At 39.7% G+C, this 17,379-nt stretch overlaps 1 protein-coding gene across 1 annotated transcript in view; it reads right to left on the reverse strand.

Moving 5' to 3' along the window:
• Nucleotides 1-1,752: 1,752 nt before the first annotated feature.
• The window catches only part of AFAP1L1 (actin filament associated protein 1 like 1), a 30,798-nt gene continuing 15,171 nt past the window's right edge, over nt 1,753-17,379 (reverse strand). The window contains exons 9-19 of the mRNA XM_015821554.1: nt 16,108-16,203; nt 14,794-14,887; nt 13,261-13,413; nt 12,287-12,498; nt 11,717-11,862; nt 9,863-9,941; nt 9,492-9,603; nt 8,309-8,473; nt 5,282-5,460; nt 3,271-3,399; nt 1,753-2,035 (exon numbers count right to left, since the gene is read on the reverse strand). Of these exons, the coding sequence (XP_015677040.1) occupies nt 2,012-2,035; nt 3,271-3,399; nt 5,282-5,460; nt 8,309-8,473; nt 9,492-9,603; nt 9,863-9,941; nt 11,717-11,862; nt 12,287-12,498; nt 13,261-13,413; nt 14,794-14,887; nt 16,108-16,203 (1,389 nt within the window). The 3' untranslated portion in view covers nt 1,753-2,011. The remainder of the gene's footprint in view (nt 2,036-3,270; nt 3,400-5,281; nt 5,461-8,308; nt 8,474-9,491; nt 9,604-9,862; nt 9,942-11,716; nt 11,863-12,286; nt 12,499-13,260; nt 13,414-14,793; nt 14,888-16,107; nt 16,204-17,379) is intronic.

Raw genomic sequence — 17,379 nt, forward strand, 5'->3', positions numbered from 1 at the left:
AAGTAAATCAAGGCAGCAGTCATACCTAATAATCCTTCCCCACTCCTTCCTATTTTCTCCACAACAACCCTGTGGGGCGAGTTAGGCTGAGAGATAGCAACTGGCTCAAAGTCACCCTGCTGGCTTTCGTGCCTAAGGCAGGACTAGAACTCACAGTCTCCTGGTTTCTAGGCCAGCACACTTTCACCATGACACCAAACTTAGTTTGCTTTAAGTGATGGGTCTGTGATGGATCTGTAGCTTTGGTTTTGTGTTCTCCAACCTGATGTTTCACAAATGTTAGATCAGCTCCCATAAGCCTCTCCCAGCATGATCAGTGCAAAGGCTCATGGTGAATTAAGGGAGCAGATCAAGTAGATCTGGAAAGTACAAAATTGGGCAAGACTGATGCAGTGTATGGTTTTGCAACCCAACATTGCCCTAAGAGTTTGAAGAAAAACTGAAGAATACATACTGCTCTTTACAGAGATCATATTTTATTGAAAGAGAGTGGAGCAAAGGATCCAGATGTTAAAGTGCAGACAGTTCTTAAATAATCAGATATGTCACAATATGCATCCAGAAAGAAAAAAAAGCACCTATTACTTAGTGTTTGTGAATGAAAGACAAACCACTATATCTTCTGGTCTTTTGGAATAGCACAGCAGGAAGGTAATTGATTGGGGCTTTCCTTGGGGGTCTTCTCTTCAGGCTGTGCTCCAGTTTTGGTTTTCTTCACATCTTCCAGGAATTAGTAAGCCTAAAACTGACCAGAGACCTTATGCTCATTAAGGCAGTTGAACCTTCATGTAGTGCAAAATGAATGTAAAATGAACTTGTCCACTGCTCCCTTAAAGAAGGATTTTTCTTGGAAATGGGAGTAGAAGATAACTTATGAACAAGCGTAACATCTTCCAGTGGCTGATTTATGGGGGAAGTCCTTCAGCAGCAGTCCCATTGACCAGAGGTAGCACCTTTTAAGATATAGCTCTGGAGCAATTTATATACATTTGCAGAAGCTGATTTTCTTGCTTTAGCCATCAATTTCTTCACTGTTCTTTCTCATTACAAATTGGATTACATAGAAAAAATGGAAGGGTGTATTGTACAAATAGTTGAGGCAGAATGACATAATCTGTCTTGGGTAAAACCAAATCAAACCCAGAAAACTTTCCATGTCCTCTTACCATTACTGATCGTATTTAACACATTGAACATCTTAAATAGCAGCCTGTGTGTGTGAGAGAGAGAGAGAGACTGTGAGAATATTCCTAATTGGCAGTCCTGAGTTAAAAAATATCATTCTGACTAGGCCTTCTCTCTTTGGGACTCTATTGTGCCCTCATTACTCAACAGTTGCTGCCCCGATATGGTTTGGCAGAAAAAAATGAGATTTGAATCAGGCTGACAGAATCGGGGGGCTTAAATAATATCCTCCAAGAGGACTGATTAAGGCACTTCCATGTCATGCCTCATTTCCTAGCACTGAGCGATATTCATCTGGTTTCCTGTGTGTGAGAAGTTGCAACAAGATTTGTCCAAGGTTTTAGATGATTATTTTTTTTTGAATGAGGATCTCCGAAGAAATTCACCACCACCACCATCACCACCATCATCATCATCCCCATCATTAAAATATCTATACTCTGGTTGCTTTATTACCAAGAGCAAAAGGATCAGTCCTGATGCTTGGCAGGCCAACCCTACTGAGTTGCTCTTCTTAGGCCACTCAACAAAGAGTACTCTAAGGACACACACACAACAAACAAATCCTTGAAAAGATTTCTCTTCCCCCACCCTGTTTCCCAAAGTCCCCCTCCCTCCGTTACCCACGCCAGTTTTCAAAAGCTCTTCTGTTTGTTTAATCCTTCATTTAGTGGAAGTTGGCTGCTCTCACTGTGGAGAAACCAAGTTCCTCAGTATTCTGCAATTTCTTTGCAGGGTGAAAGACTCTTGTGGTGCTTTAGTCTTTCTCAAGAGTGTCCCTGTACTTGAGAGGAGTTCATCTCAGGGATGAAGGTCCAGAGATCCTTTATGTTTTCTTCATTTCCCATTCCTAGAAAAAGGAAAAAAGCAACATTGTGGGCCACGGAGTTACAAAGGAGATATCCAAGCTTGAATAAATTGAAGAAAGGAATGAGGAAACTGAGTCCTGAAGCCAGAATAGATATCTTGGGTCTAGTAGTTGAACTTTCATAATGGAGGCAAAATTTTAGTGAGGCACAGTTATGTACCCAGGATAAATATTGTTCTTCAAATATCCTTTGGATGCTGCTGAGGAGTTCTTTAGGGACTTTTGTAACTTGCTTTTTCACCAACATCATTCTCATCAAAATTTGTGATCAAATATTTACTATATATTTTCTATTATAGAAATATCATATCTCTATAAAGAGATAATATATTTTTGCCTTGCCACAAAAGTCATCAAACTCTTGACAGGACTGGCCCTACCTTTGCTGTACTATGTGCAAAAGGCAAGATGGCATCCTTCCATTTGATGTGTAGAGCTGACAGGATCTAGCATCTGAATTTCTTTTCAAAAGAAGGCAAGTTGGCGCACCCAGCTGTCTAGCAACAGTTGCCTGAGACAATAGCCTCACGGTGAATGGCTTTGACTATACCAATGTGAGGTTTGTAACTAGGCCAGAAAAACTGGCAGTGCAGTAACCTGCTTGTTGGAATCATTCGGAGACCATTAAATCAGAAACACTGAGGGTGGAGGAGCTGAAACGACACCACCCTGCTTAGCCCTTCTAGACCGAAACGTAGGCTATTTTTTGGTGTGGGCAAAAGAGGGCAGCTTGCACACCTACTCTCCAATCTCTTTCACAGACATAACTCACTTAACATGGCTGGAGGAAGGTCGATCCTTGGTCCCTTATCTAAATTCTCTACTAATTGTGGCCAGCATTGCTGGAGGCAAATTGAGAAATTATTCTTGAGAAAGAGAGAAGGTGAAGGAAGCCATTCTATGCGCCCATTTCCAGTGGTGGGATTCAGCTGGTTCGCACCAGTTCGGCAGAACCAGTAGCTAATTTTTTGTTGCCCGGGCCCAGAATGGACTTCTGGAAGTGGCATCCACTCAGAGAACCGGTTGTTCATATATTTGAACCCCACCACTGTTCATTTCCCAATATATTCAAGGCAGTAGTGGGATAGGGACCACAGAATAGGCTAGTTATAAACCAGTTGGAAGCAGTAGGTTATGTGAAAGGGATATAATAGAAGGACTTTGAATTTATGGAGAAGGAAAGGGCTGATATTCTTGTATGAAGATGGACTCCATACCTTTGCTTTCTGCAACACAGTCCCTTTGTTGGCAGGAAGGAGAGAGGGGCTTCGCTTCCTCATTTCTGCTGCACAGTTAACTGGGACCAAATTCTCTGGGGGGGTTCCATTTGGCTGAGTAACAGTGTCCTGTAAAAAGGCAAGTAATATGACAAATAGTTAAGGCTATATACCCGTGGTGGCGAACCTATGGCACACATGCCACAGGTGGCACGCAGAGCCCTCTCGGTGGGCATGCGTGCCGTTGCCCCAGTCCTAGGCCTTCAGCTGGGTTTATAAAACCTTTTCCTTTAGGCCTCCGCCGCCATGTGCAAAAAAAAAAGAGGTTCAATCAATCAAGTTCAACTTCTCGCGGGAAAAAAAAAGATATCGCAAAGTTGGAATTGATTGATTGAACTTTTTAGTCCCACCCAGTCTGCCGTTACTACTGCAGCCACACCCACCCAATGGGCCACGCCCACCCAATGGGCCACGCCCACCCAGCACCTGATGATACATAAGTGGGTTTTGGTTGCAGTTTGGGCACTCGGTCTCTAAAAGGTTCGCCATCACTGCCGTATACAGTAGGTGTGCCATTTCAAAGTCAAAATGTTTCAATCCTGGAATGCCATGATGACCTTGGAACAGCTTGTTCCACACTGGATGAGATCCAGCCAGGCTGTTCTAATCTCTGGGGAATGTTCAGGATCAGAATGTTTTAATCTCAAAATATTTGGCAAACTTTGTTAAGACTGGAAGAAGACAGATGCTTATTATTTCAAGGAGCTACTCCCTAGGCGCTGTTTATCTATGTGAAGAAAATTAGGAATGGAAAGAACTACCTTCTCCAACATAAATCGGCCAGTGACAAAAGCTGCCTCTACCTTTAAAGGCCTGGTGAGTAGGGACAGCATTCTCAGTTAGGATGTCCTAGGTTAAACTATCTTTGAAATGTTCTCCTTAGGGAGGTTTGTCTGACACCTGCTTTTTTTTAAATATTTTTCAACATCACAAAAAAAATTGTTTTCCCATATCATGCAAAGATTTATTAAATGAATATCATTAATAAGCTGTTACGATTTTACAATTATTATGTATATTTAGTAGTGTATGGTCATTATTCCTTGACTCCCCTAAAAAAGGGTACCTTCTTTCTCTGAAACAAATAAAGGAGTGAAATGAAAAGGATAATTGCTCTTTGTGCAATCACTATCTCTATGATACTGAAGGATGTGTTGATATCTTGTCCCATGTTTGCCAGTGGCACTTTCCCGGATGCCTTTCTATCATGGAATATCTTGGCTTATCCTCTCTATAAGCACCCTAAAATGGTATCTCTAGTTTCAATTATTGTGGCTTCTGCGTACTTCCCCAAGAGTCAGCTAATCTCCCTCTTCCAGAGAGATGCCTGAGAAAATCAGAGTCATCCAAGATGTTGCATCTCCTGAAAGTTCAGAGGGCAATACCACCTTGCAATAATTTCGGCTGAACATGCAGGGGCAGTGTACGAAGAGAGAAGACCCACATCTACACTATGTCTTCTTCAAACTTCTTGCAATGTGTCTCACTAAACATGCTGTAACAAAGGCAGGTGCCTACAGAAGAAACTTGTAGATTAAAAAATATTCAGTAAAATATAAACCCTGGCAAAATAGACTGTACGTTTGCTGCTAAGGGTTGTAGGAAATGATACAAAACAGAGTTATTCACATTTATAAACCCACAACATGCCTTTTGTTTCTCCTTTAGTGGAAAGATGGTGTACTCAGAATCTAAAGGCACTTTGGTTTTATTGATGCACAGTAAGTGCACAGTTAAACATTAAATTATGGATACAATGGATTTATTTCAACATACAAAATGACACAAGAATGCATGTTCTTTCAAATATTTGCCTTTGTAAATATCCAGCAAAACAAACAGCTGTAAGATTTTCATGACTGTCATCATTTCTGTTTTGTCCTTATGTAGGTTACTCATGTTGAAATGGCTTGTAATGTGAGGTTGGAAAAGCAAGCAGCTACTTCTTTACCTTGTTTTCAGTCTTGGTGTTTACAGTTAGCCCCAGGGCTGGCCCTCCTGCTAGTGACTGCTTCAACTGGTCTTTCACTGCGGTCAGTTTGAGCTCCAGGTCCACCCGTCGTGCCTCATTGGTTTTGCACTGCTCCTCTAAGGCTGCAACACGCTGCTCCACCTCCTTCAGTTCTTTCCCTGTTACCAACACGGATATGTTTATTTATTATTAAGTTTGTTTGCTGCGCATCTTACCACAGGGTAACGTACATGAGCAAAACCTGAATGAAACTATTGAAACTATGTAGAATCCAAAGTTCATATGTCTTTCCAAAATGGTTCCCCACTGAACCTAACAAAGTTCAATAACAACAGACAACTGTGAATAGTGTGATTTATGTAGGGAAATCACACTATAAAGAAATGGTCTATTTTGAAGTTAGAATATAAGTAATAAATAATAAATAGAATAGAACAGAGCGGGAAGGGACCTTGGAGGTCTTCTGGTCCAGCCCCCTGGTCAAAACTTGTTCTCCATTTCCCTGAGGATAAATCTACTCCATTTAACTTCTAGCTCTGAATTTCCTGGGCCCAACAGAATATTGGGCTAGATTTTTCATTTAATCCCTTGCTTCTAAGTGAGCCCAGTAATACATGTGGTTTTAAACTTAGAAGAAGCAAGAAAGAATAAAGAAGACTAAGGACCACAATACTACATGGAAATAAAAATGAAATTTATTTTTTGTCACATTGATGATAAGAGCTGAAAAAATAGATTAATAACTTTGTTGACTGTTTACTTTACACTTGTTCTAGGAAAATAGTTTGTGGCTGTATTTTCCTGGTGTTATTTGTCCCCCTTCATCCTACTTCATTTCATGCTAGCTTTTTAAAAATGTGTTTTAGGGATGTGTGTTTATAATGGATATAGGGGGTATATTTTTTTTCTTCATCTTTTACTGAACTTGGATGAGAGATATTTATGGGTGTCTTCTATTTCTAATTCTGTGACAAGATCTGTGATCATTTCTCAGCCTAATATTCAGTATCAGCCTAGAACACTGAGAATAACCATGCAATCTTTTATTTTAAAATCTGCACAGGTGCACCCACATTTTATATACCATATTTTTCCATCTATAAGACGCACCCTTGTATAAGACGCTCTGGCATGCGAGTTTCTCCACGCTGATCAGCTGTTCGGCAGAGTGGTGAACAGCTGAGCCAGCAAATCCAGAAGTTCGGCCGGCAGAAGATCTTGCCCCCTCCCCCTCCTGTTAGTGGCAAGCTCACAGGGGCTTGACACCTGCACCAGGCGGCATGGCAACCCACACAGGCATGCCCTGTGTTGCGGAGGTTACCATTATTTTTCTGTGATAAGACGCTGCGCTTGTATAAGATGCACCTGATTTTTGAACAGGGTGTTTACAGGAAAAAATAGCATCTTATACACGGAAAAATATGGTATATTTTTAAAGAGTTTCAAAAAGTCCAGACATTGGCTTTCTGCATTATATTTATGCTTTGAGATATCCAGTCCTCCTATACATGCAACCTCTTTCAAATTCTCCATATCTTTCTATTATTACAAGTACTTTGGGATGTGGCACTGGTATAATCACAACAGACATGGTGCTATATTCACTAATGTGCAATTTGAAATTAGCAATAGCAATACTAGCATAGAAGTGCCCTGGAAAGAACTAAGGAAGAGGTAGTCCTTGACTTAATAGTTCATTTAGTGACCGTTTGAAGTTACAACAGCACTGAAAAAAGTGACTTATGACTGTTTTTCACACTTATAACTGTTGTAGCATCCCCATGGTCACAGGATCAAATTCAGATGCTTGGCAACTGATTCATATTTATGACGATTGCAATGTCCCAGGGTCATGTGATCACCTTTTGTGACCTTTTAAGACATTGTGGGCCAATAAGGGAAGCCAGATTCACTTAACAACTGTGTTACTAATTTAACAACTGCAGTGATTTACTTAACATTGACAAGAAATGTCTAAAAATGGGACAAAATTCACTTAACAAATGTCTTGCTTAGCAACAGAAAGTTTGGGCTCAATTGTGGTCGTAAGTCGAGAATTACCTATAGAAGATTTTACTATCCTTTACCTTCCAAAAAATGTTGACATTTTTTTATGAAAAGCATAGTTTTTCCAGTAGGTGGAACACCTGAGCTTTCATCTCTGCAAGGCAGGAATCGTTTCAGTGATCAGTTGGAAGCTGTGTGGATTTGGCAGACTGAAGAGACTTTAGCAATATATCTAGCATTAAATGGGAAGGAACAAGATGCAAAGCATGCTCTACCTTTGAATAATGTGGAGGTAGAGGTAGAGCTCAGGTTACGAGGGCAATTAGGGTTGGGAACTCTCGCTGATGTGGTTGTAAAGCATGATATCTTGTGACTGCATTGCTTAGTCTTGGTTAGCCATTGTTAAGCAAGGACTGCGTGGGTCATTAAGTGAGGACTTTACATGATCATGATTTTCAACTTCCTGCTGGCTTTTCCATTGACTTTGCTTGTGGGAAGCCAGCAGAGAACATCAGAAATTGCTATCTTAGGACCGCAGGGATGTTGTAATACCTGGAACTCTGAGGGGCCTTTGTAAGTCCTTGTCATAACTTTGAATGGTTGCTGAAGAAATGATTGTAACCCAAGGACTCCCTGTAATCTTTTGCAGGAATTGCCTGACACCTTTTCTTCTTTATCAATAGTTAGACAGTCATAGTGAATCTAACTCATTCATCCCTCAAAGTGAGGGAGTCAAAGAGCACTGGTGGTTTTGGGGAGGTCATAGCAGGTGGGGTGCAATGTTTCAAATAGAAATGTCTGCCAGCTGATAATGAAGAAAATCTTCCAGAAGCCAGAGGAGGAGACTTAGATGTAGATCCTATTACATATTGAACAAAACTATTGAACAAAAAACCCATCTCCATAAGCCTATTGAACCTTGACTTTTGAAATATCAAGCTTTTATAATGTGGACAATAGAAAAGGCACTGCCTCAATGCCCTTGAAGTAGGACTGTACCTGATTTGCTCTTCATGGCCTCCCGTAGTTCCCGCTTTTCCTTACGCAGCTCAATAAGCTCATTTCTAATGGACGCCTTCTCCTTTTCCAGCTTGTCTTTCTCTGTTAGGAACCTCCGAGCATCTTCCTCAGCCCGGTTCTTTCCATACTTGTAATTATTGGCATCTGAACAAACACACACATACAATAGAGAGGTTCTTGAGGGGATTAGTGTGTCTAGCTCTCTTTTAGCAGCAAAGAAGTGAATGAGGCTGAGGCTCAAAGAGACACAATTCCCCCTTAAAAGACTCAAACCAAACCAAAGGTGTCATCAGTAATTTCCATACTTCCAACATAGTTCCCTTATTGTTTTCTGGAAATTGCTTATTACTGATATTTCTAGCACTTGATAAATGAATTACTAACGAGCTTGTTACAACTGTAGCCTAGCCTAGCATCCTTTATAAAATGATTTATAGCTATTAGGAAAATGTCTATGGCAGCAGACCGTTCTCATAGACCAAATTTCAGAAGATCACGTTGCAGCACAGGAATCCCAGGTGGACTCTGCCCAGCATTCTTACAGCATCATAAGAAATTGCAAAAAGAAATTGGGAACGTTCATTCACACTTTCCTATTTCAAGCCTATATCCCAAGTAAGAAGGAAACACTATAAAAGGGAAAAGATAGTAGCGGTGTTTGCTTAAATTCATAAGGAGGTTGGCCCAGTGCTGCAAATTGGGATTCTTGAATTATCAGAGATGTCAGCCAGTGGCCCCCAACCTTTTGGGCACCAGGGACTGGTTCCGTGGAGAGAGGTTTTTCTGCAGACTGGAGGAAGCATGGTTTCGCGTGCTGCCTGCCTCCTGCGGATGGGGCTTGTTTGCGCGGACCGGTTTCTGGCATGCGCGGACCTGTGTCAGTCCACAAACCGGGGGTTGGGGACCCCTGATGTAAGCAATCCTTATTCGTTAAGAAGTAGCATGCAAGTCATATGCAATCAAAACTTTGACAAAAGCAGAAACATCAAACAAGGAATGAGTTCTAAGCCTCTATATTTTATCCTATGCAGCTGGATTTCTTTTTATTTTTAAGAATGGGAGTTCATGATGAATCCCACTCCCCCACCCCCATTCCCTCTTTCTTAGTTGGTTGATCCAAGGCATAATGCCAGATATGACAGATGAATCCCATCCAACCTACTTGATGCATGACGCTTGACTTTAACTTGTGGATCTATACGACGTGATTTTTCACTGCAGGAAGACCCATGCCGCTTCACCTGGGATCCTGATGGCCACCCTGGTTTTTCTGACTGCACAAAGGAAAGAGAGAGCAAAAACAATCGCGATATCATGAATATCATTACCAAGAAGGGTATCTGTAAGAAATCCAGTTTTTTCCCTAGACTATAGAAACAGTTTATCCTAGTATTTCTGCCTGGGAACAGTTCCCCACAAGTTGCCAAGCAACTGGGAAGGGATGGTCACATGCAAGCTGGAAGAATAGTGATGTCATGGAAATTAAAAAAAAAGAAAGGGAACAGGATAATATTTTTGCTTTTTATAAACTACCTCCACTTTCTCGTAGGGGACTTCATCATATAATACACGAGTTGGCTCTGTTTGGTTATCAAGAGAGGTGCTGGCCCACCTGAGGAGGAAGAAATAGATTAAAAGAAGCCTTAATTTTTCTAAGCAAGTACTTAATAAGTAAAAAAAGATTAGGTTCTTTTTTCCACCCTCTATTAACTGAATCCAAACACTTTTCTGGAATTCACTGACAAATGTCACATCTTACTGTATTTAGCCAAAGCTAGTATTTTTGGTAAGGCAGGAGAGAATATGCCTTTTAAAAAGTGGAAAACCCCAACAAGTGGAGGAGATAATTAGCCTTTGATTCTTGAGGATACATCATATGAAATATCATGCAGATTTTCTTTATCCAGACTTTTTAGCTGCATCAAGGTTGAATCCCTGTAACTGTTGTTTATAGGACTGGAATTGATACAATCCAGCATTTCTGGAGGGCAGCAATATATAAAACAAAGTATGTAAAGTGCACATCCAAAATAGAGATAGGATCCCTTGGGATACCTCTCCCTGTGAAAAATCTGGGTTTGCTGTTATATAAGGACTTGATACATCAAACTAAATCAAAACACAGCCAAAGAGCAGCCTGCTGAGAGGAGCTCAACTCTCACGATCTGAAATCTCCCAGAAAGCATCTCTTTTGCTCTCAAACATTCCTGCAAAACGCTGAAGGATTTTCCCTCCCCTGTTTTCACAGAAGGAAAATCGTTTTGGGGTGAGGCTACAGGAATGGAGTTGAAATTCTGAATATTTCAGTTCCTTGTCTGCAATCTGTTGAAGGATATCCCCTCCCTTATGTAACCTCCACTTGCAACCTTCCCTGCTGGCTTCCCCATTGATTTTCTGGGGAAGTCAGTAGATAAAGATTGCAAATGGCAGTCACGTGATCTTGGGGTACAGGTCCTAAATTCTAGCAACAGGTCCTAAATTCTAGTTAGTTGCCAAGTGCCTGACATGCAGTCACATTACTGTGGGGAGGTGTGGGGGATAGTTTATTGTTTTACATGTTTTATGAGCTGTAAAACATTCTTTCCTAGACTGCAGTAACTTTGAATGGTTATTTAATGAGTCATCATAAATTGAGGACTATTTGTATCTATATACTTCATACATTAGAGAGCAGTATACAGTTATTTTTTTCTAGGTACAAACAGTCCAAAATCTTTCTTTGGCAATATAGCTTTGTAGCTTACTTTTAAGAATCAAAGAGTAAGTCAAATATCATGAATATGGATTTATCTGCGTTAGGCTGTTTTTTAGTAACCATGTCACAGATGACCTAGCTAGCAATCTGTTGTATCATGCTCCCATGATGTTGCATTCATTATATCTCCAGCCCATGAGTAAGGTTGGCTTAAGTCATTCGTTTTAGCAATGCTAAAGCAACATTCCCTACCCCCATCCCATCCCCCCAATTCCAACACCACCCAAGGGCAGCCTCAAGGCAAGCTAAAACCTGCTAGGCACTCATTACCATGAATGAACATCAAAAGTAACCAGTATTGACTGGAAACAGAGACATGACAGAAACCGGCACAGGTAACATCAAATGTCACACTAAAATAATGTTCTGCTGATTCAAAGAAGAGGAAAAGAACTCAGCTGTGGAGATCATTAGCTTGGCATCTTCTCATCACTATATTTGTACTCTAAAAGGCCTATATATTCCATGTTTGTCCATTTGTCACTTAGGTTCAAAAATGTTTTAAGAGATACCAGGAAATTTATTATTGTCACTGACCAGGAGAAAGCTATGAAAGCAATCTGCAGAGGTAGATACAGAATCCCTCGTCAGCCTAGCTAAGTCACAAACATATTAGTAAGAGGAGCTCTTACATATAAGAGTGTCTCACAGCATTGATTATGTTGGCTATTTTCTCAACATCTACATAATCATAATGCAAGGCCTCTGGAGTGGTCTTGGAACCAGTTTCAACCAGCAGCAATCCAAGCCAACGTCCCAGATCTTCATAGCTGTTTGCCTAAATGAGTAGAGGATATATAAAAGTAAAATCATAAATATTTCTCTGGGAAGCAATGGGGGAATATTTTCTTCCTGCAAGTAAGTAAGGTAAGGTTATAACTTTACAGCAGTACTACCTAATCAAAATAAAGACCATCTCCATTTATTTATTTCTACTGGATGCAGTGAATAGATTCAATAACATGCTAAATCATTTGTCTGGTTTTGGTTTAGTGTATTGTGTGAATTCAACAAGAAATAATTAGTGCAATATGGCCATTTGCTGTAGCTTATTCCACAAATCATAGTGAAAATAAACTACGATGGATCACAGGGTATGAAAACACTGAACCTACACAGTGAAATATCCCTCCTAAATGCACATGTGTACAGGTGTAAATAAAAGCATTCTTATTATTTAAGAAAACTGAAAGCTCCTTTACCTCTAAGGCAGAGACTTCCTGTCCATTGCGAAGGATACGAAAAGCAAAGGGATGCTTGGGGCCCAGTCCTGGTGCCACCTCACATCCCCGCAGGACAATGGCATTCACATGGGTCCTTAAATCTGTGCGGTCCTTGTGGAAATAAAGCATGTTGCCTTTTAAACGACACCAACGTTCCTTCCAACACTGGTTAACAAGAACATGCAAGTAGCCTGCCAGGAGATATAAAAGAAGATCAGCACTAGTGCAATGTCCAACATGAGAGAGAGAGAGAGAGGTGGGGAGGGGAGAGGGAGAGGGAGAGGGAGAGAGAGAGATAGATTTAAACTTTCAGAGATTATTTCCTAGGCTATCAGAAAATGTTGCACTTAGATATGATGCAGTTGGTTCCCAAATCGAAAATTACTTCAGTCTAAAGGAGGGGAAACCTGAAGCTGTCCAGATGTAATTGACTTTTAACACTGGAGTTGGACACTTGGATTTAAACAACATCCGGATGGTTACAGGTTTCCCCTTCCCAGCATTATTATCAATGAGATATTTTCCCTGAGTACATACATCTCTATTTTTTTTACATATATACTGTATAGCATGAATTTGGAATAGCATCCCCTTTGCTCTAAATGATTTGCTGTACATCTTAAAATAAGAGAAACAATGTAGTTTCGTAAAACCCTTGGATTGAACCAATCAGAATACGTAGATGTCAGCAGCAAGGTCTTGCAAAATAATTATAACTGTTTTATTGTTTTATGAACATGGAAAGGGGGGGAGGGAGGGAATTATCCCAGGGATGCATGAGATTACTATAACAACTTCATGAAGAAATGAGTGTGCATTTATCTGTCACTTTTATCATCTACTTGCAATGCAAAGAAATAGCTGAGCAAGCATTTCTATCCCTACTCTCCCCCCAATTTACCCAATGACTGATTCCCTCTTAAATGTGCTCCTACTCATATCCTAATACAAACCACAGCATGGGATGTCTTCTTCTGTAGAGGATGTTTGGGTATCTTCAGGGGAAGCCTTTTTCTTTGAGAAACTGATTATCCTGGTTATTTTCCTCCCAGCAGCTCTACTCACAGAGCCCTTTAGCTCAGCCAAGCCACTTTTTTTGCTTTTCCCTTGGAGAAGGAACAGAACACGGAGTTTGCATGTGACTTATCTGAGCCAGCAAAAATTCATGAATAGATTAAAGGTTTTCCTCCCATCCTCCATAGTTATCTAGAGAATATCTCGGCATTTATCAAATAAATAGTATTCTGGGATCATATGCTTTTGTCTCTTAATTGTTTTTCTATTTTAAAAAATAATCTTGGTTTTCAACTTCTATCTTTTAAAAAAGTATTTGCTTTGTTTTACTTTCTAGGTGAAAAATGGGCAACAGTATGTTGCAGGATAGCCACTCACATATTTTATATTTGTCAAGTGAAAAAAATAATGAAAGGTCTGATAGATCTGGATGAAGGTGTTGGATTTTGCGGAGCTGAGCTGATGGAAGTAAAAGCGTGTAGGTTTAATTAGGAACAAAAGGAGTAAAATGTATGTTATATATAGTATGAACTGGTGTTATCTAGATTATTGTAGGTGCATGTGAAACTACAGATTTATAAGTTGGTGATAGTTTCATGATGTGCTTCATTTAATGCTGATAAAGAAAGGACCAGAGATAAATTTTAGGAAGAAATATTTTATTAGGTGATATAAACAGATGAGTGGGAACAAGATAAGGGAGTACCAAAAAAAGCTGACTTAAAGGTGATTGTTTGACAGAAACGGATTAGGAAAACATCTGTTTTGTATATATCCTTTAAGCTTAGGTCATTTTGCCACTAAAAAATTTCAAAACAGGTACAAGACTGTACTGCTTCTACATGGATTTCTGTGTGATTCCCTTCCTTTGTTTTCCTTACATTTATTTTTCTCAGCAAACTCTTTTTATGTCTATTTGGCATCACTGAAGGGATTGTCTGATTAAATTTTTTCATTTAAAATATTTGTTGATTATAACAGGGCACAATTACCCAGTTACCTCTTGTGTTTTAGGATTTGTCCATTTGTAGTTTTTGTGTATCTGGGCTTTGGGCAGGAAGATTCAAAACTATATCCCTTCTAGTTCACCTAGAGTTGGGCTGAAGGGAAAAATCCTGAGTAAAAAAAAGTAGTAACTCCCAGGTGGATAAACTAGAATGGATCAAGTAATTAACTAGAATGGATCAAGCTTATTGAAATTATCTTTTACTAATGAATTCTTAGAAACACTGGATAGATTTTAAATTATACCTCTGTAATATCAATAAAGGAGAATATAGGATATCAATAAAGGAGAATAGCTCAGAGTTGAAATGAGGGGTGCTTGGTGCTCTCTGACCTTGTTTTCTCGCAGACATTTCATTACCCAAACTAGGTAACATTATCAGTGTTAATGACTATAGTAAGTTCTACTGTATGTGCTCTAATTCTCAATTTTGTTCTCTTATACAGTGGGAAAATATCAGACTCACCTTGTTCATGGCTCTCCCTTTGGGGTAAAGAAGAACCATTTTCTGCTGTTGCAATGCTGTCCGAGTCAGAAGTATGTTTATCCTGAGATGACTTCTGGTCAAAGAAGAACATACATAAAGGGGTTGTCAGTGTTTTATTTTCTCCAGGGCTTCCTCTCCAGGCTCAAATTGCTTATAGATTAATTGCCTTCACTGAGCAAAGCTCATTGAAGAAAGTGATCTTGGTTGCTATCCAAAATAGCACTCAAATGCTCTTTACTTTGAAAATACACACTTGTAAGTCATTCTGGGAAAAGTTAGTTTTGAAGAGCAGCATACTTTGATTAACCAACAGACAAAAATTAGTCATTTCCATCTGCTGTGTTGCTGTTGGATACTTAAGAACTGATATATTTTTTTTGAAGAGTTTGCTTTATGCTCCCTCAGGGAAGATTAATTGCCTTCTTCCAAAATCCTCATATCAGAGCCAGGTGTCTCCTTTATAAGTGGGCCTCATGCTGGTCTTACAGCTCTGAGATAAAGATTGCCTAGTTTATTTAGAGTAGACTGAGAACCACTCTTGGCACTGGAGGGGTGCTAGGAAAGCATTCCAAAAGGAGATGGGCAGATAAAGAATGTAATGCAATTACAGATAGTTCTTGACTTATGACCAGTTGATCAGCAATTATTTGAAGTTACAATGGACCTCTCCACAGGGCTACTCATGACCAGATTGGAAATTCCAACAGCTACCCGCTCGCATCATCACAGTCATGTGATTGCATTTTGGGGGTTTAGCAACTGGCTCACATTTATGGCTATTTACCATGTCCTGCAGTCATCTGATCGCAATTTACAACATTTTTGCCCCAAACCAGCATTTACTTCCAGTTTCCAGCAAAAAATGCCTATTATGGACAATGGATTAACTTAACAACCACTGTGTTCACTTAACAACCACACTGATTACTTAACTACCATAGCAAACAAAGGTTGTAAAATTGGGCTTGGTCACATAGTGACCTGCTTCAATACAACTCATAACCTTAATTCTGAGCTCAATTATAGTCATAATTTGAGGACTACCTATAAATAGAATTTTTCTGATTCCAATGAAAATCTCCTCCTCCAGCTGCTACTTGCACCAGGATGCAGCCTTTTCTTTTGCATATGGGGTATTGTTTAAATTAAGTGTAGGATCACAACAAATAAAAAGGGTTAAATTCTACCCTCTTCCACTTGCTAGTTCTATGTGGAAAAGTACACTTGAATAGTATGAATCTTATGTGCATGATGTCCAGCTTGTCCTGGGAACAGAAGTTTAGGGAATTTTACCTTATCATGGTCCATCTTGTAGGTAAGTGTAGGAGATAGAGTAACTTCACTTCCATTTAGTCCTCCTCCAGTGGGATTGCTTACTTCCTTTATCACCTGGGCAGGAGATAGAGTTTAGAATGACAGTAATGAATTCCACCACTTTGAAAACAGGGATACACCCAGTGGTGGGATTCAGCCGGTTCGCACAACTTCGGCAGAACCGGTAGCTAATTTTTTGTTGCCCAGGCCCTGAATGGACTTCCGGAAGAGGCATCCACACAGAGAACCGGTTGTTCACATATTTGAATCCCACCACTGGATACACCTCTGTTATAATAAAAAGCTCACTTCATTTCAAACTGTTAGCTTGCATTTTCCCAAGTATAGAAATGCCGTCCAGGTTTCCTTGCCTTACAAAGGAATACAGCAAACTCTGTCTGGGATCACAGGTTAGCAACTGAAAAGCCAAATCTTAATCCAGGAGCTACGAACTATGATCAACATTAATCAAATTTGGGGAATAAAAATGTGATCAATTTTTGAGGAATAGAAATGTTTGGAGGATTAGTTTCTAATGTCAGCTATTTCTAATTGTTATGTTAAACTGACATCAGTTTTATGCCTAAGAGTATCATTTGGCTAACAGATCCTAACTAAAGATAATGGTTTTTTTTATGCCTCCTAACATACCGGTAGAAGGAGACAAAATTATAAAGTTCATTCAATAGCTCATTCATTAACTAGGTTTTGCTGATTTTTATTCTTTCCACTCCCAGTTTCTCTAATATTTCAGCATAGAATGTTGACACATGTTTTAAGGAGATAAGAGATGACAATACAGGGCAGTAGCCTTTTCCTTATAAGGCAGGAAGTGCATCCAGTTCCTGCTCTATCTCATTCACATTGGGTTATTCTCTGATCCCCAAACAACCCTAATTGACTTGGTTATCAGGTATTTTAATTCAGGGAGGTGGTTTTTCAAAAGAAAGTTGGATTTATCCAGCCCATTGAAGTTTCAGGTGGACTAGGGCCAGGAAAGTACTTAACATTCTGAGGAAGGGAGGATCTGAATAGTTTCATATCCCAAGCCAGAGGAGGGAATGCTTTAACTAATATATGCAGTAAAGGCAAGATATGAAAATACTAAAAACAATAACAAAAAAAAACAGCCAGTAATATAATAAAGAACAAAGACTTAACACTGATCTTCCTGACAGTACTCAAGCCAAAGAACACTTGCTCTGCCAAAACAACATAAATCCCAACTCATTAAACTTCCATCCCTGCAGT

Source organism: Protobothrops mucrosquamatus, unplaced genomic scaffold, assembly GCF_001527695.2.
Source record: "Protobothrops mucrosquamatus isolate PMUCROS unplaced genomic scaffold, P.Mucros_1.0 scaffold1348, whole genome shotgun sequence".
Classification (NCBI taxonomy): domain Eukaryota; kingdom Metazoa; phylum Chordata; class Lepidosauria; order Squamata; family Viperidae; genus Protobothrops; species Protobothrops mucrosquamatus.